Below are 24,458 nucleotides of genomic sequence, written 5' to 3'. Positions count from 1 at the left end.
CAAAGGGAAAGATCCGCTCCTGGTATTTCTCTTTTTCGAGCTGTTTGTACTAAAAATGTCCTGATCTTCCTCTTCTTTGTCTTCACTGTAGCTTCTCATACTTCGCTGCTCTTTCTCTACGTTTTTCAGACTCAGGGCCAAGCTGCCGGGTGGAATGACGTGAGCACCTATCACGGGTCCCCTTTGAGAATGTGATGCCACGGGTCCAGTCAGATGGTGTCAAGAAGGACTAAGCAACTCACACAGGTGAGTGATGGTAGCTCTCATTAATTAACCTGGTACCATCTGCTCAGAACGTGTGCGCAGAAGACCCCATGGATATTTCTCTCAGCCATCAGCGTGTCTACAGATTCCTTATCAGGACCCGAATGACTGGTTGACAATACTCTGGAGACCAATGAGGACCATCACTAAGAAGGTAAACCACGTGTGAAGCGTGCCATAGTCCAGGGGCCCAGGCTGTTCTCCATCTCGTCCACCAGGAAATCCTTTGGGCTCTGCCTTTATAACGTACCCTGAATCCAAACACTTCTCATCACTTCCATCCTGGCTTTGGTCTAGATCACTTCCATCCACCACCTTTGGTCTAGATCAAGGCCAAAGCCACCTAACCAATCTCTTGGATCCAGCCCAGCTACCACAGCAATCCTGTTCAACATAAACCACATCCCATCACTGCTCTGCTCAGAACCCTCCCGTGGCTCCCGTCTTACTCTGAAGAAAGGCCAAAGTCACACCTGCCTCACAGGGCCCAAAAGGACTTGCTCTGATTCCTCTGACCTTGCCTCCTACACCCGCTCACTTTTCCTCAGCCTCACTGGCCTCCCTGCTGCTCCACTCACACCAGGCATCCTCCTGCCTCAGAATCTCTGCGCTCACTGGGGCCCTTCCCCCCCATTCCCCATGCCAACAGCTCCCTCCCTCAGCTCCTGTGGGTCTCTGCTCCAGTGTCACTTTATCAGTGAGGCCTCCCCTGTCCACCCCATAACACTGCTTTATTTTCTTTCACAGTCTTCTGTGGAGACTGTGTAACCTAGTTATTGTGTTAATTGTCCATTGGAACATAAACTCCTGGAGAACAGGATTTCTGTCTCTTTTGCTCACTGCTCTTTAGTGCTTCAAATGGTGCTGGGCTCCCATGAGGCAGGCTGATGGCTACTTGTTTGGGGGCAAATGAATCGTCTGGTGGGGCTCCCCAAGCAGACATGAAAACAGACCTCTCAACTACGAGGCTACTCAACTACTCTGTTGCTACAAAGGCACCATCTGGCTTTTTGTCTTAACCTGTCCATACCTTCATTCCTAAAGGTCTAGGATCATAAAAAGCTTTAGGACAGCTGTGACCATTCCAAAAATCTAAAATTGAAATGCAAAAGAAATAAAGTTCTAAGATCTTAAAGCTAAGATCTTAAAAGTATAAGCAGTACAAAAAGACAAGAGAAAAACACATACACAGTTTTACAAAGGAGACCTTCAGAAGCGAGATAAAATTAAAGAGGCTATAACCCTCTGGAATTTTATGCTGAGGGGATGATTATTTGCCCCTGCACTTTTTTTTTTTTTTTTTTTTTTTTTTTTTATCATTGAAGGGAATTAACGCCTTACAGAAAAGAAACTAGACCCGCACTGGAATCAAGAACTCTTTAATGTTCAAGCTAGGTCATTTGAGAGTTAGTTTTACTAGATTAAGAGCGTTTCTTTGATGTTTCCTGGACCCTCTCATAGCTTCCAATCAAAAACCAAAGTCAAGTTCAATTCATTTACTCCAGGGGAGTAAATAAAAGGGGTGTGTGTGTGTTTAATTAATGGCACTAGAATAGCTACAGACAAACCTGTCAACAATGTCACCTCCAATTTCTGCAAAGTCTCCCTAGGATTTAAGATCAAAGCTTCAACCTCTTAAGAAGGCTTGCCAACAAGAAACTGGCCTTCTTTAAATGGGAACTCATAAAACTTAAATTAAAATACAAATTGTCAGAACGACTTTTGACATGGTTTTCCCTGTATCACAAGGCGAAAGAAAGATTTACAGATGCCTCTTAAAGTACAGTCTTAAGCAATTATTTACTGCGGCCTAAAAATTACAAGAAAAAAAAAACCCATAATGTTTAACTGGTTGCTGACATTTAAACAGGAAACAGTTATTTCCAGAGGGGACAGATAGTATTGTTTGGAGCCTATCTGAACAAATGAAATGTTTAATATGTGTTTGAAGAGGGGACAGAAGCATTTGTGGTTCAAAGAAATCCTAAGATAAAGTTGTCCTCAGGGACAGTCTTTCTGGTAGGAGGCACTTTCTAATTTTCGCTCCATAACAGAAAAGTCTCAGTAATACCAGACCAGGATGGGGATAATGCTGAAGAACTTTTCAGGCTCCACTGGATTCCAGCAAGTGACCCAATAATAATGGCAGATAATACTGGCTCCTTCCCACACGCCAGGTACCATGCTAAGCACTCTATATGGATTGTTTCATTTAATTCCCACAATAATCCTCCATGCTGCTGCTATTATTATTATTATTATTATTATTATTATTATTATTATTATTCATACTTTGCAAATGAGAAAACCAGGCCCAGAGAGCTGAGGTAATTGGCCCTCAAAGACACAGCTACTAAGTGAAGCAGAGATTTGAACTGTGACAGACTCTAGAACCCAGTCTCTGAGTCACTACCATAATACACAAGCTAGAGTTATCTTATTGATTTTATGTCTCCAGTGCACCATTCTTTGAGGTCAGAAACCTCGGGATTTTCATTCATTTCCCCAATCATTCATCTTTTTACTCATTCAGTCTTCATTCAATGAGTATTTGTTAAGGCCTATGTTCAGACACTATTCTCAGCACTGGGGATACGGCCCCTGTTTTCATGGAGCATACCTGTAGTGAGGGGAGGTAGACAATAAAATAATAATAATAAGTCAGAAAGTGAAAAGTACAGTGGAAAAAATTAAAGCAGGCAGGGGTGATCAGACATTAGAGGGTCAGAGGTGGCTACTTCACACAAGGTATTCAGAGAAGGCCCAATGTGAATTTGACAATGATGTGAAATCCTCCAGAAGGTGAGGGAATGGGCCCTACAGATTTCTAAGGAGTCTTCCAGGCAGAGTGGGGAGCCATGGCAGAATGGTGTGTTTGAGAAGCATCAAGAAAGCCATGGAGTAAGGAGCAAAGGGAGTAAGTAAGGGGAGAGAAGGAGATGAGGCACAGAGGTCATAGGGACAGATCATGAGGGCTTGATAGGCCATGGCAGGGGATATACTCGCTGCTCTGTCCCCTGAGCCAGGAATGGAGCCTGTTCTTAGCAGACACTCAACAAACATTTGCTAAATGATTGAATTAATACCATTGATTGCTGTAAATGAAGGAAAGGCTGGGGAGGGAAGAGAAGGGAAGAAGCAGCTTACTGGGGGTGGATGAAAGAACAGAGAGGAAGAAGGAAAGGGAAGAGAGACCTCACATGAAGCTGCTGACTCAAGGGCCTCTGGGAGTCTTTGCTCTTCTAATAAACCCCAGCCCATGAGCGTCCAAGGCGTTTTTCTTTAACTGACCCACAGGAACACAGGTCAGGTATGAGAAAAATGTTCAGAAGCTGACCTTGACTCAGGAGAATGATACGGGTGAAATAGCCAACAGATGTCTGGAACACCAAGGAAGCTTTGATTATGACTGTGGACTGTATCTCATAGATCAGTAAGAGGGTTGTTTTTAATCACTCTAAATAATATCCTTCACTGTAGGCACTTCTCCACCCAAATCTGACCTCAAAAGTGGGTCACTGCCACCAAGCCTACCTTGGAAAGGTCTTGTTACCACCATGGAGCTGGTTACTCAAAGAGAAGATAAAGGTCAAAGACAACAAGGCAAAAACTCTGTTTTCTTACAAGGGACCAGTTATGCTGAGCAGAGAAGCCAGCAATGTGCTTTCCACTCATAAGATCTGGTTCTCCAGGCACTTTTACCATGATTAGAAAAAGCTAGGGGCGCCTGGGTGTCTTAGTCAGCTGGGCGTCAGTCACGACCTCTTGGTTTGTGAGTTCAAGCCCCACGTCCGGCTCTGTGCTGGAGCCTGCTTCGGATTCTGTGTCTCCCTCTCTCTCTGCCCTCCTCCCACTCGTGCTCTTTCTCTCTCAAAAATAAACATTAAAAAAATTAAAAGAAAAAGCTAGAAGCCACAGAAAGAGCTGCTGTCCTCCCCTCTAGGCTTTTGCTGTGAAGGGCCCTCCATCCTCGTTACCCTTCGATTCTCCACATTTGCTCCAGAGCAGTCCCTGGCAGTTAAGGCCACATTAACAGCAAAAAGTACTTAGCATTTCTGTTGCACTTCACAGTTACAAAATGCTCCACGGTTATAAAATTTTCCCCAACCCCAACCCACAACTGTCTGAAGAGGGGACCAAAAGGACAAAGGTTTTATAATCCCTGTTCTTCCAGAGAAAGAAAACCAAAAGGTCTATAATTTGTTCCCATCCAAATTTAAGATTAGTTCTTAAGTGTGATGGGTTTCACACCCTTGCTGTAAGGTGTCTTCTATTTTCCGTTCCAAGACCTTGTCATCAATTTCTCTTCTCTCATCCATTTTCTGCCACCACAGCTTGGCGCCTCCTCAGTGTCTCCTCCCTCCACTTCTGGAGGGTAGCAGTTGTGAACAATCAACTGTGAATGCGTCTTGCTAGCACGCTGCCCGGGCCGTAGCCGCAATGAAGGACAGCAGAAGAAACTGGGTTGGGTCTGGGGTAGGGAACAGGCAACATTCTGACAACCACAGAGTCTGTCAAGCGGGTTGAGATTTGTCTCAGGTTCAAGATGAATTAATACATCCTTAACAAATCAGTACAAGGCTGTAGCTCACAACCCAACCACAAAAAGGTGCTATCGCGAAGCTCGTCAAGAACCTTACAAAATGTGCTGTGTAAAACCTCATACACTGAGTATGAGGGTAGGACTGTGGTATCTCATCATTTTTAGGACTACTTTTCTCCCCTATGCTTACAAAAACTCAATATAGCACTGATTTACATGTCATTCCCAAGGGCTAAGTTTTCTCCCACACACGCATGCATACACACACACACACGTTAAAAAAAAAAAAAAGTCAAATAAGAGAAAAGTGATAAGAAAAACATGAAACTAATTCAAAAACACTCCTTTTTAGTTTTAAAGATTCAGATATACCTTTTTTAAACCATTAAATTTACTTTAATGAAATTAATGAATTTAATTTTCAGAACCATGCTTCTCTGCCCCATCATGATATACGGTAGGAGCACTGCCCTCCTCTGACTCCTAATGGCCACCTACGTGTCATGTGCCATCACCCATGCTCAGGAGCCTTTGCCTGGAGGGCCCCTGGATGAACTTGTGGAAGTTTGGGAATCCCTAAACCATATGCAAAATTTGGTGATGTGCTTTTTTTCTATATGGATGATGATCCATAGTTTCTAGCAGGTTCCTGAACGGGTTTGTGATCAATCTCTCCCACCAACTGCTAGAAAATGGTCAAGACCACTGCTTTCAATTATCAAAGCTGGATTGAAAACCAGAATACATTCCATTTACCACTCAGGATATATGTACCCTGCCTTTCAGGGGTTTTTTTTGGCAGTTTTATTTTGTGGTTTCCAAACAAATGCACATTAAAAAAAAATCTGCTGAGCAATTTGGCATCCTTTTCTACAAAAGAAAGATAACTGTGTGTCCTCCCTCTCTTGGCCAAGTGACATTAAAAAAAAAAAAAAAAGGTACTTCATAGAAACATTTTGATCTCATTTCAAGAAAAGAAAGCTAGCCTGGTTCGGTTATGACCTGAGGTGAAGTCTTTGACAGCATCCCTTCAGGGTCTACTTTAACAGAACCATCACTTCCAGCCCGTTAAGCTAGGGTTCTACAATCACCACACGTTCCCACAGAGAATTCCCACAGTGCTGCTGGGTGAAAGTTGGGCCCATTTGGCAAAAATAAATAAGGATTTACTAAAGACAACCAACCCAGCAAGGAAGAGAACTTACTTCCATTTTCCCTCAAGTGATTAGGGTTGGATGTAATTCTAAAACAATACCAAATGAAATTTTTCTGGTTAACATAATGCTAGGGCATAGCTACAGAGAGAAAAGAATAAGTGTTTGTCATGTTGAGGCTAAGCCCTGTCTTTTGTTTCCTGCCATGCTTCCCAGAGCTGAGCAGGTGAGCCATGGCTGATCAGGGCACGATGTCCTGCACAGAACAAAGCTGAAGGTGAATGAGCATGTGACCCTCACTTCCTTGAGCAGCCTGTGACCATTCGATGTCTGGAGTCAATCTCCCTGACAAGAACTCCTTATTTTTATCAAACTGTGAACAACTTCTCTACTAGACCAAAAAATTTTATTGATGTTGTATTAGTTTTCTATTGCTGCCACAACGAATTACTACAAACTCCATGGCTTACACATAAATTGATTAGTTTATAATTACATAGATCAGAAATCCAACACACAGTGTCAGCAAGACTGTGCTCCTTTCTGGAGGCTCTAGAAGAGAATTCATTCAGTTGTCTTTTCTAGCTTCCAGAGGCTGCCTCAAGTCCTTGGCTCATTGTCCCCTTCTTCCACCTCCAAAGCCAGCAGCATGGCATCTATCTGACCCTGTTCCCATCCTCACAGCTTTTTCTCTGATTCTCTCTTTTGCCTACCTTTCACTTTTAAGGACCGTTGTGATTACATTCGAGCCACCCAGATAATCCAAGATGATGTCTTTATTTTTAAGTCAGCTAATTAGCAATCTTAATTCTGCTTTGCCTGGAACCCAACATATTCATATTTCAAGGATTAATCCTGGACATCTTGCGGGGCGGGGGTGGGGGGGGTCGGGCATCATTCTGCCTGCCATGGGCGGGTATGTAAATTATTACAAATGTTATATCTTCTATCATTTTATGAGGTAAATTGTTTTTCTCCACCTGATAAAGCATGAACCAGCAAGAGCACAGGACTTTTCAAGAAGGATGTTTTCAATGCTCTTTTCAATGTCAGAAGCATTGATACCCAGAGATTCTCAAAGCCCTTGTTATAATCCTCTTTTCTTCCATAAAATATTTGTATCTTCCTAATAGTCACAAGAAATAAGATCTAAGTCCAATTTACCTTCCAGAAAACTGTCTTTATTTTTTTAAACCCATGACATCTATACCATCCAAGAGTTTTCTTGTCTATGGGGCCATCAACATTCAAATCTAGAGAAAATCTGTTTAAACTCATGTGCTATAACACAAATCTAAGAAATGGCTTTCATTTTCTAAGAAATTCTCACCCTAGCAGGATATCCAGTATGTCTGTATTTTAAGCTGAGAAAGGACACAAAGGAATGCTAGGATTTCCTGAAAGCTTTCCTACTATATGAATGGGATGAGCATGCCGCAGCCAACTGACCAATAAATCTCAACTTTTTCATGGATGGGAGGACAAAAGACTCAATAGGTGAGCCGCTGGATTTGTTTCCACTTGATTTTGTGGTGAGTTGGAGAGGGGAGTTACTAAAGTAAATTAAGAGAATGGTACGGCCTATGTAAGTGGCAGAAGTTAGATTTAAATAACTTTCAGAAGAAACAAAAGTGTGGGAAAAATCATGCTATGAGTTTAAGAGTGACATTTAAGTGTTACTGCTATAAGAGACCAGCACCTGGCATTGAGCTATGGTGACCACTGTTAAGATGCTGTGAGGCCCTCGTCTAAGGTTAGATTCCAGAATTTGCTCCTAAGAACTCTCTGTTCACAACCCTCTGTACTTGGACCTGAAAGAGCAGAGGGAAGATATTATAAAATTTGCTTCCCACTAAAAGAGAAGGAAGTAATGGAAACTCATGAGCACTGCATACCAGTGAGATCTAGGAATCTTGGGCAAGTGCATAGTCTAATTCCAGAACTAAATTAAAAAATTATTTTTAAATGAGGTTTAACATCTCAAAATACTTACCCAGGTTCTCATGCTAAGAAAGCATTTGAGAGCTGAATGTATTGTGTTACGAGCTTTTGAAAGAAGGTTTACTATGACCACCTCACAGCTTCTAGGGGAAAAAAAGATTTTTCTTAAAAGTGTACATGCACTCAAGAAAATGAGAATAAAGCCACAAAGGGGAAGAAAATATTTTCAAAAGACATATATGATAAAGAACTACTATCCAAAATATACAAAAACTCTTAAAATTCAACAGTAAGAAATTGCACAACATTATTTAAAAATGGGCAAAAAGAATTTCCAGTTTCCAGTCCAGCACGTAAAGAGCTTACAAATAGCCACTGCATCCTAACAAGCGAAAAGCTGACGAAACTGGAAAATGAACATCTATTCTCAGATCCATCAGAAAAGTAAGGCCACAGGGCAAACCACTGCTCCTTACTGAAGAGACAGACAGGCAGATACAATGAATCATAACTTATCGGAGCAGAAATCTCCATGGGAACCAGTCCCAGGGTAGGAAAACCTGAACTGTAATTGATGAATTGCTGGAGGTTCAGTGTGGACAAGACTAAGAGAGAGAAACTACAGGGGGACCCAGTCACAGAGAGGCTGCCACACTTTGGTGAGTTTTACCTCCACGAACTTGAACAGCTTCCCATGAAAATATCAGAGAAATGTCTCCTGGTACTTCTAACATGGGAAGGTGAAAAGGAACCATCTTGAAATACACCAGAGTACTTCGTTCATAAGAACACCTGCTCTCAGTAAAACAATTTTACCAGAGCCTCATCTACCCAGGGAAAGGAAAATAGGCCTTCTCTAGCCTTAGTTGCTAGCTGATAAGTTGTTTAGTTGCTTTTCTCATTCTACCTGAGGCAGGTACTGAGAGCCAAACAGCAAAAATCCATCCTGAGAAAACAAGGTCAGTAGAGAGTCAGGGGTCCAGCCACAGCAGGGGTATATTTTTGGAGTCTAATTCACTTTCCTCTCTCTTTTCTTTCTTTTCTTTTCTTTTCTTTTCTTTTCTTTTCTTTTCTTTCTTTCTTTCTTTCTTTCTTTCTTTCTTTCTTTCCTTCCTTCCTTCCTTCCTTCCTTCCTTCCTTCCTTCCTTCCTTCCTTCCTTCCTTCTTTCTTTCTTTCTTTCTTTCTTTCTTTCTTTCTTTCTTTCTTTCTTTCTAGGAAAACATTAGTTCAGTTCCAAGTCATGTGGGACAGAGGTGAGGGGGGACATTAGTCCAAGGGAGGAACTCATGTAGGAACCCCTCCAGGTCCTGGTGGGGGGGGTCCTTGCTGAGGGAAATACCCATCTCCAGGTCCCTCCACATTAGTTATCCTTTCCTTAAGGGACAGGAGGAGAAAAAGCAACAAAGCAACTAAGAAGCACTGGTGAAGTTCATGGTCCAGGGGCAGAGGCTCACGGTTAGACTGAACCTAATCATAAAACTATAGAATGCTTCCCTTTCCCCCACATTACAAGTACATTATGAAAGATTGATTTCCTTTTACTGGGTACATCATATCCACCTCTCATCAAAATATTACAAGGCATGTTAAAAACAACAACAACAAAAACAAAACCCCATCACATTTTGAAGAGACTGAACAAGCATCAGAAACAGAGTCAGATATAGCAGGAATGGTAGAATTATCAGGTTAGAAATTTCTTTTAACTATGAACAACATGCTAAGGAATTGAACGGAAAAAATAAACAATATACAAGGACAGATGGATAATGTAAGCAGAGAAATGAAAATTTAAAATTTTTTTAAAGAAATGCTAGAAATCAAAACATTGTAACAGAAATGAAGAATGCCTTTTACGGACCCATTAATAGATGGGCATGGCTGAAGAAAGACTCTCTATACTTGAGAATATAAAAATAGATACTTCTAAAACTGAAAAGCAAACCAACAAACAAAAACAAACAATACCCCCTCCCAAAAAAAAAACAGAATATCAAGCACTATGGGACAATTACAAAAGGTATAATATATGTGTAATGGGAATACCAAATGGAGAAGAAACAGAAATAATATTTGAAGGAATAATGAAGGAATAATAATGAATGCGAATTTCCCCAAATTAATGTCAGACACAAAACCACCAATCCAAGAAGCTCAGAGAACACCAAGAAGAATAAATGCCCAAAATACCACACCTAGGCATATCATATTCAAACTTCAGAAAATCAAGACAAAGAAAAATCTTGAAAAAAGCCACAGCAAACAAAATAAAACAAAAAACACTTAACCTATAAGGGAACAAAAATCAGAATTATATCCAATTCTTCTCAGAGGCTAAGCAAGAAGAAAGTGAATGGAAATATTTAACATGTTGAGAGAAAACCCCACCAACCTACAATTCTGTACTCTTCAAAACTATCCTTCAAAAGTGAAGGAGAAATAAAACTTTCTCAAATGAACAAAAACAAAAATTGAGGGAATTTTTAGCCAGTAGACCTGCCTTGCAAGAAATGTTAAAAGAAGTTCCTCAGAGAGAAGGAACATGATATAGGTCAGAAATTCACAGCTACATAAAATTCACACAAGGAAAAGCAGACACTCTGAATAGACCTATATTAAAGAAACTGAATCAATAATCAATATCCTTCCAAAACAGAAAGCATCAGGTCCAGATGGGTTCACTGGTAAAGTCTACCAACATTTAAGGAAGAAATTATATCAATCTCTAAAACATCTTCCAGAAACCAGGATCAGAGGGACTACTTCCTAACTCATTCTATAATGAGTTGGCCATTCTATAGGCCAGTATTAACCTAAAACCAAAACTAGACAAAGACATTATATGAAAAGAAAACTACAGACCAGTATCTCTCATGAATATAGATACAAATATTCTCAAAAAATTAACAAATCAAATCCAACAGTGTAAAAAAGAATTATACACCATAACTAAATTGGATTTATTCCAAGTATACAAAACTGGTTCACATTTGAAAACCAGTTAATGTAATCCATAACATCAATAGGTTAATAACAAAAAATCACATGATCATATCAACAGATACAGAAAAAGTATATGACAAAATCAAACATTCATTTGTGATGAAACTGTCAACAGACAGTAACATATTTAACAGTAACATATTTAACAATGAGAAACTCAAAGCTTTCCCACTAAGATCAGGAACAAGGGAAGATGTCACCTCTCACCACTGGTTTTAAACACTGTACTGGAAATTCTAGCTAATACAAAAAGCAAAAACAAAACCAAGAAAAGGAAGTAAAAGTATACAGATTTGTAAGAAAAAAAAATAAAACTATCTTTCTTTGCACACTGACATGATTATCTATGTGGAAAATCTTAAAAAATCAACCAAAACCTCTGGGAATGAAAAAGTGATTATAGGGGCGCCTGGGTGGCTCAGGTGGCCGACTTCGGCTCAGGTCATGATTTCGTGGTCCGTGAGTTCGAGCCCTGCGTCGGGCTCTGTGCTAGCAGCTCAGAGCCTGGAGCCTGTTTCGGATTCTGTGTCTCCCTCTCTCTGACCCTCCCCCGTTCATGTTCTGTCTCTCTCTGTCTCAAAAATAAAAATAAACGTTAAAAAAATTAAAAAAAAAAAGAAAAACTGATTATAATAAGATTGCAGAATACAAGGTTAACATGCAAGTTAATTGCTTTCCTATATACCAGCAATGAACAAGTGGAATTTGAAATTAAGAACACATTACATTAGCACTTCCCCCAAAATAAAATACCTGTGTATAAATCTTTAAAAAAAATGCAAAGGATTTTACAATCCTTTACAATCCTAAACTACAAAACTCTTATGAAAGATATCAAAGAAGAACTAAATAAAGAGAGAAATGTTCCATATTCATGGATAGGAAGACTCAATATTGTCAAGATGTCAGTTCTTCCCAAGTTGGATCTATAAATTCAACCCATTCTCAATCAAAATCCCAGGAAGTTAATTTGTGGATATTGAGAAATGGATTCTAAAGTTTATTTGGAGAGGCAAAAGACCCAGAACAACCAATTCAATATAGAAGGAGAATAAACAAAGTCTTAGGACTGATGCTACCTGACTTCAAGACTTACTGTATACAACTACAGTAATCAAGACTATATGGTACTGGTGAAAACAAATAGATCAGTGGGGCAGAAGAGAGAACCAGAAATAAACCCACATGAATACAGTCAACTCATCTTCAACAAAGGAGCAAAAGCAATACAATGGAACAGATAAGTCTTTTCAACAAATGATGAGTGATAGAAGAACTGGATATCCACATGGAAAAAAAAATTAATCTAGACACAGACCCTACACCTTTCATAAAAATCAACTCAAAATGGATCACAGACCTAAATGTAAAACAAGCTATAAAACTTCTAGACAATTACTTAGGAGAAAACTCAGATGACCTCGGATATAAAAATGTCCTTTTATTTCTTTTTTTTAATGTTTAATTTTTGAGAGAAAATGAATACAGGAGTCATGAGCAGTTTGTCCACCATTATATTCAGACAATGGAATGTTACTCAGCACTAAAAAGAAATGAGCTATTAAGCTGTGAAAAGACATGGAGAAGCTTAATTACATGCTACTAAGTGAAAGAAGTCAATCTGAAAAGGCTACATACCGTATGATTCCAACTATATGACATACTGGAAAAGGCAAAACTATGGAGGCAGTGAAAAGATCGGTGATTATCAGGGACTGGAGTGGGGGAAGGGAGAGATGAACAAACAGAACACTGAGGACTTTTAGGGTAGTGAAACTATTCTGTATGATAGTATAATAATGGATACATGTCATTATACATTTGTTTAAACCCACAGAACATACAACACCAAGTGTGAACCCTAATGTAAACTACGGACTTTGGGCAATAATGATGTGTCAATGATTGTAACAAATGTACCACTCTAGTGGGGGATGTTGACAGTGGGGGTATGTGTGGGGGCAGGAAGTATGTGGAAAATCTCTATACTTTCCACAATTTTTGCTATGAACCTTAAACTTCTATAAAAAATAGTCTTTTAAAAAAATTTTTTTTAATTTTGTTAAGGTTTCATTTTATATTTTTTGAGAGAGAAAGACAGAGAGAGAGAGACAGAGACAGAGAGAGACAGAGAGAAGCAGAGCATGAGTAGTGGAGGGGCAGAGAGACGGAGACAGAATCTGAAGCAGGCTCCAGGCTCCGAGCTGTCAGCATAGAGCCTGATGCAGAGCTTAAACTCCCAAGCAGTGAGATCATCCTGAGCCTAAGTTGGACTTACCCGACTGAGCCACCCAGGTGCCCCTATTTAAAAAAAAATTTTTTTTTAATATTTATTTATCTTTGAAGGAGAGAGAGAACGTGTGTGTGAGCAGGAAAGGGGCAGAGAGAGAGGGAGACAGAGGATACGAAGTGGGCCCTGCACTGACAGCAGAGAGCCCTATGTGGGGCTTGAACCCACAAATGGTGAGATCATGACCTGCGCCAAAGTCAGACACTTAACTGACCGACCTACCCAGGTGCCCGCCAAAATAGTCTTTTAAAGTACTGCGTTGACAATAATGGTACAAGTCTTTAGATTTGTCTATCCCACTAAATGGGTGCAGATTCTGGGTAATGTTCACTATTGTACCTTCCAACGCAAGGGCTCATGACAGACATGAATAACATATAAAGCATTATTTACTTGTTAGATGGTTCCTAAGTACCTACTGCCACATACCATTCCTCTCTAAGGATTCAGCTGTGAACAAGACAGACATGGTCGCTAAGTAGGAAAGACAGTCAAGAAATGAGAAAGATAAATAAGAAAGATAATTTCAAAAGTATTAAGCTCCATGAAGAAATCAAAACTAACGGTAATCTCCTAAGCACTTAATAGTTGCCAGTCACTATACTAAGAACTTCATATTATTGAGCTTAAGCCTCATAATAACCCTATATTAGGGTTATTGTTCATTCTAATGTTAGAGATAAGGAACCTGAAGCTAGTAAGATAAAGTAACTTGTCCAATGTTGCAGAGCAAGTCAGGAGTGCAAAACTGGTATCAAATTCACTTTTGACTCCTGAACCCATTACACTCTATGCTTAGCACATGAATCTCAAAACTAAAAGACGGGAAAATTGCTTTTCCCATAAAGTATCCTAAAACTCTGAAAGGAAATGGAAGCATATTTGGCATTATGACAAAATCTATGGAAACAAAATATTTTCAAGCTTCATATTTTTTTAAGTTTTTATTTTAATTCCAGTTAGTTAACATACAGTGTTATATCAGTTTCCAGTGTACAATACAGTAATTTAACATTTCTATACATCACCCTGTGCTCATCACAAGTGCCCTCCATAATTCCCATCATCTACTTAACCCATTCCCCTTCCCTCTCCCCTCTGGTAATCATCAATTTGTTCTCTACAGCTAAAAGTCTGTTTCTCATTCTCTCTCTCTCTCTCTCTCTCTCTCTCTCTCTCCCACTCTCTCTCTCTCTTTTTATCTTTGCTTGTTTTTTTTCTTAAATTCCACATATGAGTGAAATCATATGGTATGTCTTCCTCTGAATAACTTATTTTGTCAAGCTTTATATTTGACTGACTCTTCTCTGTCCTTGGAGAAACTGGCTTCACTTAGTAAAATCAGCTCTGTTCTTGCTGGTTATTGGTACATCCTATTTTACATATGAAGTTGTTATTATTCCAGGCATCATAAAGTATGAATTTAAGATTACTATCTCCATAGTGATAATATATTTGCATAAATCCTCCAAAACTTTCTCATTTACTGTACTCTTGTCCTCCAAGAAGAGTCCTCTTTGGGAAGCAGCAGATTCAGGTTAGTGGATCTGGCCAGAGCACATTGAATAAACAGAAACACTCCAGACACACAGACACAGCTGTGACCTTGATGGTCCATGACCTAGTTAAACACCCCAAATCACTGGCCAACATCCAGTTTTGTTTGGGTAATATCCACCTCCCCAAATCCTCTCTTAATTGTCTCTGTCACAGAATCTAGTTCTTATGTCGCAAGGATTGTATCAATTTTAACTATACACATTGATTTGTATGGTGATTTAATGTTACTCTTCCCCACTAGCCATTAAGTATGAAGAATACAGGAGTCATGACCAGTTTGTCTACCATATACACAGCACCTTGTACAGTACAGGATGTGGTACATATTAAACATCTGGTAACTATCATTTGAATAGAGGAATGAACAGGAACATTGATGTTTCAGTGAATTGCTCACAACTATGTGAAGAGAGTAATGTAGTTTCCAAGGAAAATCAATTGAGGATAGCTGAGGGGTATCCCCAAATCAGCCCTTCCTTTAAAATGGCATTAACAAATCAAGGGAAGTGATATGGTATGCTTAGAAAGAGATTCTAAATCAGAAAGAGGTAGGTTTTAATTCCAGCTCTGCCACTCACTGATTAAATGTTTCTGGGCCTCAATTTTCTCATCTGCAAACATGGGGGGGGGTAATATAATGATAAATAAACTGAGATAAAGCCTGTGAAAATGCATGGCCAGAAAACATGGATAGAGGAAGTAAGTTCAAAGAGCCACTGAGTTAGTCTCTTCTCTGTGACTTAAGCAAGCAAATTCAAGTCAGATTGGTCTGAAAGTACCATGTTTATGGATGCCTTCCACCTTTATCCTCTCCAAAGGTCCTCTACTGGAAGAATTCACTTGCTACCAAGAGTCAGTTCAGATTTGCCCAGTCCTTCCCAAACTGTGAACTGAGCGCCAATAGTGACTTACCAAAAGTTTCTGGAGACCTATTCACCACTATTGTTTGTCTTTGGAAGTCTTCTTACTTCTGATATGAAAGTTACAGATCAAGGAGAATGATCAAGAATAGGCCAAAAGTAGCTAATGACAGCTGTCTGAAGAAAAATCTAGCTATGTGTATAAACATTTCATGGTCCTCAGTGAGGGTCACTAGCTGAGACAGGATTCTCCCTACATTTGAGGTTAAGTATTTTCAGTGGTACCTAACTCCCTTACTTTTTTTAAGGGTATGGTGGAAAGAATATATGTTTAAGTGGAATGTATGTGTGAAGTTAGAGAAAACAAAATCACAAAGGCCTAACACAAAGAGCTAAGCCACAATCCAAAACTTTCTCTTAGGTTAAAAATGAAGTCTGTGAGCCCTAGAATTAACTGAACCATGGTGAGAAGCACAGAAAACTGGATTCTTGGTGAACTGCTGACAACTCCAAGTAAGAGATAAAGCAAACGCATGGAATTAGCCATATATGACTTCAAGCTGCTTTCTATTGGTCAATCACAAGGACTCATGTTAGCAGAATGAAAAAACGTATATAAAAGGACTTTTTTAATTACATAAAGCTCCATACAAGAAAAGCCACATGATTGGAAGTCTTAAGGAAAATCAAAGTTCGACTTCAAATAAGCTTTCCTCTGGGGGCACAAGAAAGACTACAGCACCTGCCTTCGATCCATTCTTGACTTGTTAGGATTAGCACATCCTATAGTAACTTCCTGGTGTTGATTTCACAAAAGATAAGCAATCTACTATTAAGAAACTAAGAGAAATCATAAAAAGTTATATCAGAGACTCACAAACAACTGTACCACAATTTACTAACAAAAAAATAGTGTATCAAACTCATCTTCGGGGTAGGTAAGTTTGTGCAATTTAATTGCTTACGTCCCGATTACAGACATGAAAACTCTCAACGGCCAATTTAAGAATCAAGTGTTTCATAGAATCTGTATTTTGGTTAAAACTGAACAAAGATGAACATCTGGTCACAAGATCTAAGTGAGTGGTAAATGGGAGAAATATTCATACTGAAGTGCATACATACATGGACAAATCCACATTTCCATGGAGGAAGCAAAATAAACAAGATTTATTTCTCTGAACTTCCGCAGAACACATTACAGTTTCATTTTTTACACCACCTTAAGTGGTTGTCTACTTGTTTTATGAGTGTAAGCCTTATCTTTTGCAGTAAAACACTAAGTTCTCAGGGAGTGCAACCAGGTTTTGCACAGCATATGTAATTTGAAGGGTCCTCTCTAAGAAAAAGATTACAATATTGTGAATATAAATGATGTAGACAGTATTGCAAGTAAGTGAGGGTCCCTGGAGGTTAAGTACCAACAGCTTCACAGTAAATTCACCACAAGGGTGAAAAACGACCAAGTCCTATATTTCTGTTTCACCCAAATAGTGTCTTGCTGAGTCCCGGGTATTTTATAGGCATTTGGCGCTTGTTGATTCCATTCATTTCAGAGGCAAGCAAAGGACAGGAGTAGGAGATGAAATTTAAGGCCAAGCCTTGGCTCATCCAACAGGTCAAGATAAACCTTAACTCTTTCGTTTAGTTATACCTTAAATGATAGTTTGAACTGAATGTAATTTGAATTCATGTTGATTCCGTTATTTAATAACTGTCATCCAGTTAATCTTTTAAAAATAAAAAAATGTGTACCTCCTATAAAAGAACAAAGAAGATTTAAAAAATCATCAAATAAACGCTGGATGTACATGAGTCACAGACTAAACACTCTAGTTCCTGTGTGTATGTCCACTACTTATGATGAACAGCTGGAGTTCACGTGCGCTTCTTTACTGGCTGTGGACATCTGTGGCCTATTATCAGTAGAGCTACCCATAAGAAAAAAGAGGTTGTCAATTCCAAAGAAAACTTGTAGGAGTTTTTGATGTGTTGACCTATTTCCTCATACTGTCTGCATATACTGCATCCTTTCCATATATGTGACTAGAAGGAAAATTCGTACACTTCTCCAAGCTCTATTTATAGGTGTTGATATTACACAAGCAAACAAACTATGAAAGAAATGACTTACTAATCCCACAAGTTTATACTCCAGGCTTAACATTTTTAAGAGCTTAACATTTAAAGTGCATACAAAAAAACTACAGAACTTCTTATCTATGCTGAAGTCCAGAGTTATGAGACCCAGATCAATGTATGATAAAGGATAGGCATTTTTCAATGTTCCTGAATATGAACATATGAATAAACGTTGGTCCAGATGATTTCACTCTACATTGCATCTATGAGGAAAATACCTTGAGAAAAACCCACTGTTATCAATAATCGTAAGCACATTGGAATAGAATTTTATTATTAAAGGCCTTATTTAAGACTGATAGAGATGACCACATAAAAATTATTTTAAATGTCTTCATGAAAAATATTAATGAACAACTTTTAAAACCAAGGGACAAACTAGGAGAAATATTTTCAACACATGATAAGCAAAAAAATAATGTCATAATATATTAAACAGTTATAAGTAGATGATAATAGTCCCAAATAAAAATAAGTAAAGGATATGAAAAGATGTAAACAGAAAAACACAAAAGCCCAGTAAATGTTTTAAAGATGCTAAACCTCACTCACAAATGTAAGAAACTTAAAAAAACAATAAGCTATTTTTCAATGGACAGACGATGGTAGAGATGGTTTCAATGGCAGAGGTGAAAATATTCACAGGTCACAAGGGTGTGAGGAAAGCAAGGGAACAGGCCGCTCATTCTCTGTGAACAGAAATGTGGTTGGTGCAACTTTCTGAAGCACAATTTAGCAATATCCTTCATGTTTTATTTTATTTTTTTAATGTTTATTTATTTTTGAGACAGAGAGACAGAGGTGAGTGGGGGAGGAACAGAGAGAGAGGGAGACACAGAATCCAAAGAAGGCTCCAGGCGCTGAGCTGTCAGCACGGAGCCCGACGCGGGGCTCAAACCCATGAACTGTGAGATCATGACCTGAGCCGAAGTGGGACGCTGAGCCACCCAGGTGCCCCAATATCTTTGACATTTTAAAATATTTATATATTTTGTCCTATCCACCACTCTTCTATGAAATGATCCTACAGAATTCTCACACAAGTACTTGGAAGGTATATATTCAAAGACACTCTTTGCAGCATTGTTTAAACATTTTAAAAACAGGGGCACCCAGGTGGCTCAGTCGGTTAAGCATCTGGCTTCACCTCATGTCACGTGATCTCAGGGCTCATGAGTTCGAGCCCCACGTCAGGCTCTGTGCTGACAGCTCAGAGCCTGAAGCCTTCTTCAGATTCTGTGTCTCCCTCTCTCTCTGCACCCCTCCCCCTGCTCTTTCTCTCTCTCAAAAATAAACATTAAAAACATTTTAATACATAAAAATTTTAAAAACAAATTAAAAAACTGGAGTGAGCTTAACTGTCCACCCATAGAATAATCTACTCAATAAATACTACTAAAGCCACCAAAAATATGGTAAATACATCTATATGTGATTTTGAAATGACAATAACTTACATTTCTTGAGCTTTCAATATGCCAGCCACTGTTCTAAGCCTTTCACATACGTTAATTCTTTTAATGAATAAAAAATCTCCAAAACAGGTAAGTAAAAAACCAAAGTTGCAGAACAGACTGTACTATGATTCTATTTATGTCATATAAAAATATGATATTTTTGATAAATATCATATATGAATAAATATGATATATATTTATATAAATGTGTATTTATGTACATGTATATAAGCCCAGAAAATTTGGGGAAGAATACAAAAGGAATGGTTTACAGTGATTACCCAGGAGGAATGAAAAATGTTTACTTTTTATAATTTTCTGAATTGTTTGAACTTTTCTCTATATACACGGATACTTCTATTTTTAAAATGTTAATATGTGTTATCTGCCTAATTAGATTATGGTCCAATTTTCTTCTTCCCAGTTCTACAATTTTTTAAAAGCCTAATAAAAGATATCTGGGGAAATGTAGCAATATGAGAAAACATGGATGTTTCTTTTTATACCCTTCTATGGGCACATAACACTTCAAAATTTTTTAAAAACCTAGTTAAAAGTCAGTATTCAACTACTCCAACAAAAAAAAGCCTATCTCATTTCCTTTCTTATGCAGGAAACTCCAAAATATAAGGATTTAAAATGGCAACTCTCATGTCTCTAAAACAATTGTTTGGCTGATGGTTTTTCTTCCTCCCAGTATCAAGTCAATTTAATTACAATTTATTAAAAGGTCAAGTTTAATTATAAATAAGGCAAAACTAAGGAGGGGAAACAGAATTATTAGTGTGTAAAATATAATATACACTGCTCTGCTATCTGTAACATATGACCTAACAACATAAACCGAGGATAATATTCAGAGAGCAGTCACTGCATTGTGATTGTTAATAATATTATCATCATCATTATATTGAAGCTGCCATCCATTAGATTCTTCCTATGGATCTAATACTGAGCTCCATACTTCACACATATTAGCATATTTGATTCTCCCAACAACTCAGTAAGATTCCTAGTTAATTGCTTATTTACTAGAATAATATAGAACTATTAAAATATGGAGAAAATTTTAGGGGGGCAAACGGTAACTGCAATCTATACACAACAGAGTATACATTTATGGCAGGTACTCCCAAAGATTTCATAGAGTTTTCTATAGATTCTTCTAAGGTATATCTACCAGAAATAAACCATAACGTGGCTCTTGAAAAGTCTTTGTGCCACCTGTTCCAAAGTTTGTTCCTTCCAGTGGGTCCTTTCTCACACATCCCTCTCAGCATACCAAGTGCAGGTGAGTCTGAAACTCAGGTCTTCACCCTGCACAAGGCCTTTCTCGCGTTTCTGTCATCTCTCAAACTCCTTTGGATTCTTACCTGTCCAGCAGCAGCTCCAGCACCTCTTTGGTGGAGGCAAAGCCTCTGTATGTTGACAGAAAGATGCTGATATAGGTAAAGTCATTGTCCCCAAACGCCGTCAGCAGGTTCTCCACAAGCTTCTCCAGGGTGCCAGCTTTTATGGTCCTGATCTTACAGGTCTCATATTGACTGACTGTGTGTCCTGGAGGCAGCTGGTCCCCTTCAACCTGTATAAGAAATTCATGATTATGATCAGGCGAAATGCTCCCTAAAGGAAAACCACAATCAGTGGACCAGTGGAAGCACAGACTATCGTGTTTTCCATGCTCTTAATTCCCCTCAAGCCACGTAAAACAATCCTCTCACCCATGGGTGTAGTAGAGTGAGGAGGTGGTGATGATATTCATGCTGCTTTATTTCATAGTGCTTACACCTGCCTCTACTTAATCCCCTATAAAGAATTAGGTTGCTGGCCTATTTTATCAAGAATGTTTTCCATGACCCCAGGATCAAGTTTAGCAAAAGTTATCAATCATCCCCTTTGTACTGTTTCATGGTAAGTTGTCAAACTCATTCTTAAAGACAGCTCCTACAGTGGTGGAGCAGACTCCTACTGGCTTTGGAGAGCTGATTGTTAAATTTTTAGGATTTGTATGAGCCGGTTGACATCATATCACTAGGCTGAAAAATCAGGAGTATATTCGGATATCTACGGAGATGTGACCATGATCCGGTGTTCTTCAGTCCACAAGAAGCAATATCCTTCCTGATTGAGTATCATGAGCAATCAACGTAACTGACCAAGAAGTAGCTTATACCAAGCGGCCCTGGGCTAACCCCTGGGGAGTAATGGGAAGGGTGGATGGGTGTATGATCTCTGATTTCTGGAGACTTGCAACGCACAAGAAAAGACATGGGCTCATGAGAAGTAGCCATCACACGAGAATGAAATTGCAAATAATATTGGCAGGTACAACTGCACAAAACATAAGAACTGACTATTGATAAAGATATGTAAAGCCTGAACACTGAGTATGAAGAAAAACAGGGGTGTGCCTTACATCCTACAATAAATCTGCACCTAACATATGATACAAAGATGCAATTTTCAGCTTAACTTGTCCTTCATAAGCATGAAGATGACCTACTGAGAGGATCCTTTTCTAAAGCAAATAATCATTGTCAGTGATGCAAACAATAGCCAGGCAGGTTTTGTGAACTGTAAGTTTGAATTGTTGTATGTCAGCTTTTCCTAAATTGAAATAACCAGACATGCGAAAATTGAGGAAGAGGAGCAAAGAAGAGGGAACTGAATCTCTAAATGACGACACAGTGCTAAGTAGCATGTTTGCTTTCTCTTCACCTGGCCTGCCAGATGTTAAACCACTGGAAGGAAATTAGCTGGCAAGATTGCTTCCAGTAAGACCGAAATGGTGGCGATCGCTTTTAGAAAAGGGTTAGAATAGCTTAATGTCATTATGTCTAACTGCTAACAGGACTTAACATTAAGACTCAGGCTTCCACAGTGCATGACTTTATTTCTTTATTTCATTCTCGAAGGATACTTTCACTTTACTAAGGGAGGGATCTGGTTTGGGCAAAATACCAAATGTTTCTGCAGACCTCTTCTGCCCGTTGACTCCAATCATGGCCTGATAACTGTTCTTTATCACTGTATATGTAGTTTTAAAATAGGCCTAATAGTATCCACCTATCCTCCCGGGAGTGTCTGTTCACTTTAAGCTGAAACAATAAATGAAAAGGATATATGGTTTCAAAGTCTAATTACTTGTTTTACCAGTTAGTACAGTGCTGCAGTGCTGCCCTACATGGGTGCTGGTAAAACACTAGTTCTGAAACAAAAGGTCCTGTGGTCAAGTTTGGGAACTACAGAGCAAAACAAGGTCAAATACATTTCTTTACTACAGAATTTCTTAAAGTCTTCAATATGCTAACATGTTATGAAACTCTAAGAGAGGGATACACAATCATGATACATGATCCTTCCAAATGGAGTCCCTTTACTCTCCCAGCATCTTGCAGATCATCAGGATGAACATACTTTGGAAAATGTTAGCTTAGTAAGTCACTGCGATGTGTTTAAACCATAATTCACTTTTGCCACTTTTCACTAAAAAAAAAAAAAGACATTATAAAATACAATGTTAATTTTTATCTTCAAACATCTATATATCCCTTTGACGTCTTTCTTAATACCAAAATGTAGGGATGTTTTTTCTATGTTTTACTCAAAAGATCTGGTCCCAAACAAATGATCAGCCTGGTAATATTAAAAAGCAGCTTAAAAAAAATATGCTTCAGTGTCAAACGTTAACAATAATGAAAGGAATGGCTTCTCATTCTCCAGGGATATTCAAGCTCTAGTTCTAAATCAAGCTTCCTCACCTTGTGACAATGTTCCCTTACCAAACAATTTTGTAATTTGAGGATTCTCCTTTTACTCACAATGCAAATTCCACTTTACATATTTTCTTATGGAAAGTAAAAGCTATTTAAAAGAACTGATTTTTCCCTGAGCACCGATGTAGCCAAAATTTCACACACAGAGAAAAATGTTTGTCAAAGGGCCTGATGAAGTGGGTCCCCTTTCCTGCCAGAAAGCAGAGTGGCAGGAAGCCAAGACTCTCCCTTGGGAATGGAATCCTGTTACTCATTAACCCAGTCGCTTCCTTTTGGTCCTCCTTTTCCTCTGGAAAAAACTCTCAATATGCTTGCCTGATCCCCATACCTCCCCAATAACGGTTTTTGTCCCTCAGTGTTTGCATCTGTACATTAGGAAGAACCATATTTGAGCTAAGAGAATAGCTAATAAAATACTTTGACTTATTTAGATTTTAAAAATTATTGGGGCACCTCGGTGGCTCAGTCAGTTAAGCATCCGACTTCAGCTCAGGTCATGATCCTGTGGTTTGTGAGTTCGAGCCCTGCGTTGAGCTCTGTGCTGACAGCTCAGAGCTGGAGCCTGCTTTGGATTCTGTGTCCACCCTCCCCCGCTCACTTGCTCTCTATCTTTCAAAAATAAATAAACATTTAAAAAAAAAAGAAAAATATTATTCACTAAGTGCAATGAGTGAGCATGAGTGACAATATAAAATGAAGCACAGGAATTGCTCTGGTGCCTAGAATCATTCTCACAAAAAAATTAACAAGGCACGTTAAGGTGTCAGAACACTTGCTTAATGCCATTTTCTGCACATTTGCTAAGCACCCTAATATCAACTTGCTAGAACAGAGGGAAGATTTTGAAGATGAGTTCTAATTTACCAACACTCAAGTGGAGTGTTTCTTTGTGACACAAAAATTTGGAAATGATCTGCTTGTTACTGGAATTATTTTGAAATAAAATTATATAAAAGTGAAACAGAAAACATTATGGTCAGACTAGAGGAAAATTTGCTAAATTTTAGTTTAGCAAATTTTTTTGCAGCAAAATACTCGACAGCCATAGGACCCTTTTAAGAGTTTAGGATCTCTTCTGTGTGTAATATCTCAATACCTTTGAATCCTAGTTTAAAAGAAAAGTGAGGGAGGCAGGGACCGAGCCTTGGCAGACAAGTGTTTAATAACCCAGACTCAGAGAGCAATACACGGAGGGCTGAGCCTGCCCTCTGGGTTAGCACGCTAACAGGAAACAGCTCAATCTGGATTTAATCAGAGACCATCGTCTTACTGACAAGATCATGATACCGAGGCCACAAAAATGTTTCAGGATTTTGGAGTGGGGTGGAGGGGCAATCTCTCTGCCATTAAAAGTCAGCTTTTCCTGAGAGAACATGCCTGACTCCTATGGGGTAAATATCTACAACTCTGCCCAACTGTCCTAGCTGAGGAATTTCCATAATTATTAATTCTGGCATGAGGGATGAG

The 24,458-nt window shown here is 38.9% G+C and overlaps 1 protein-coding gene across 3 annotated transcripts in view; it reads right to left on the bottom strand.

Moving 5' to 3' along the window:
- Window positions 1–24,458, bottom strand: part of RGL1 (ral guanine nucleotide dissociation stimulator like 1) — a 255,922-nt gene that overhangs the window by 66,319 nt on the left and 165,145 nt on the right. For all 3 annotated transcript variants that reach the window (XM_015073307.3, XM_053209243.1, XM_015073308.3), the window contains one exon: window positions 20,589–20,797. In XM_015073307.3, coding sequence (XP_014928793.2) covers window positions 20,589–20,797 — 209 coding nt within the window. The remainder of the gene's footprint in view (window positions 1–20,588; window positions 20,798–24,458) is intronic.

This window comes from Acinonyx jubatus, chromosome E4 (assembly GCF_027475565.1).
Source record: "Acinonyx jubatus isolate Ajub_Pintada_27869175 chromosome E4, VMU_Ajub_asm_v1.0, whole genome shotgun sequence".
NCBI classification, from domain to species: Eukaryota; Metazoa; Chordata; class Mammalia; order Carnivora; family Felidae; genus Acinonyx; species Acinonyx jubatus.
Note: the sequence above shows the minus strand (reverse complement) of the source record. Positions and strands in the feature narration are given on the sequence as shown.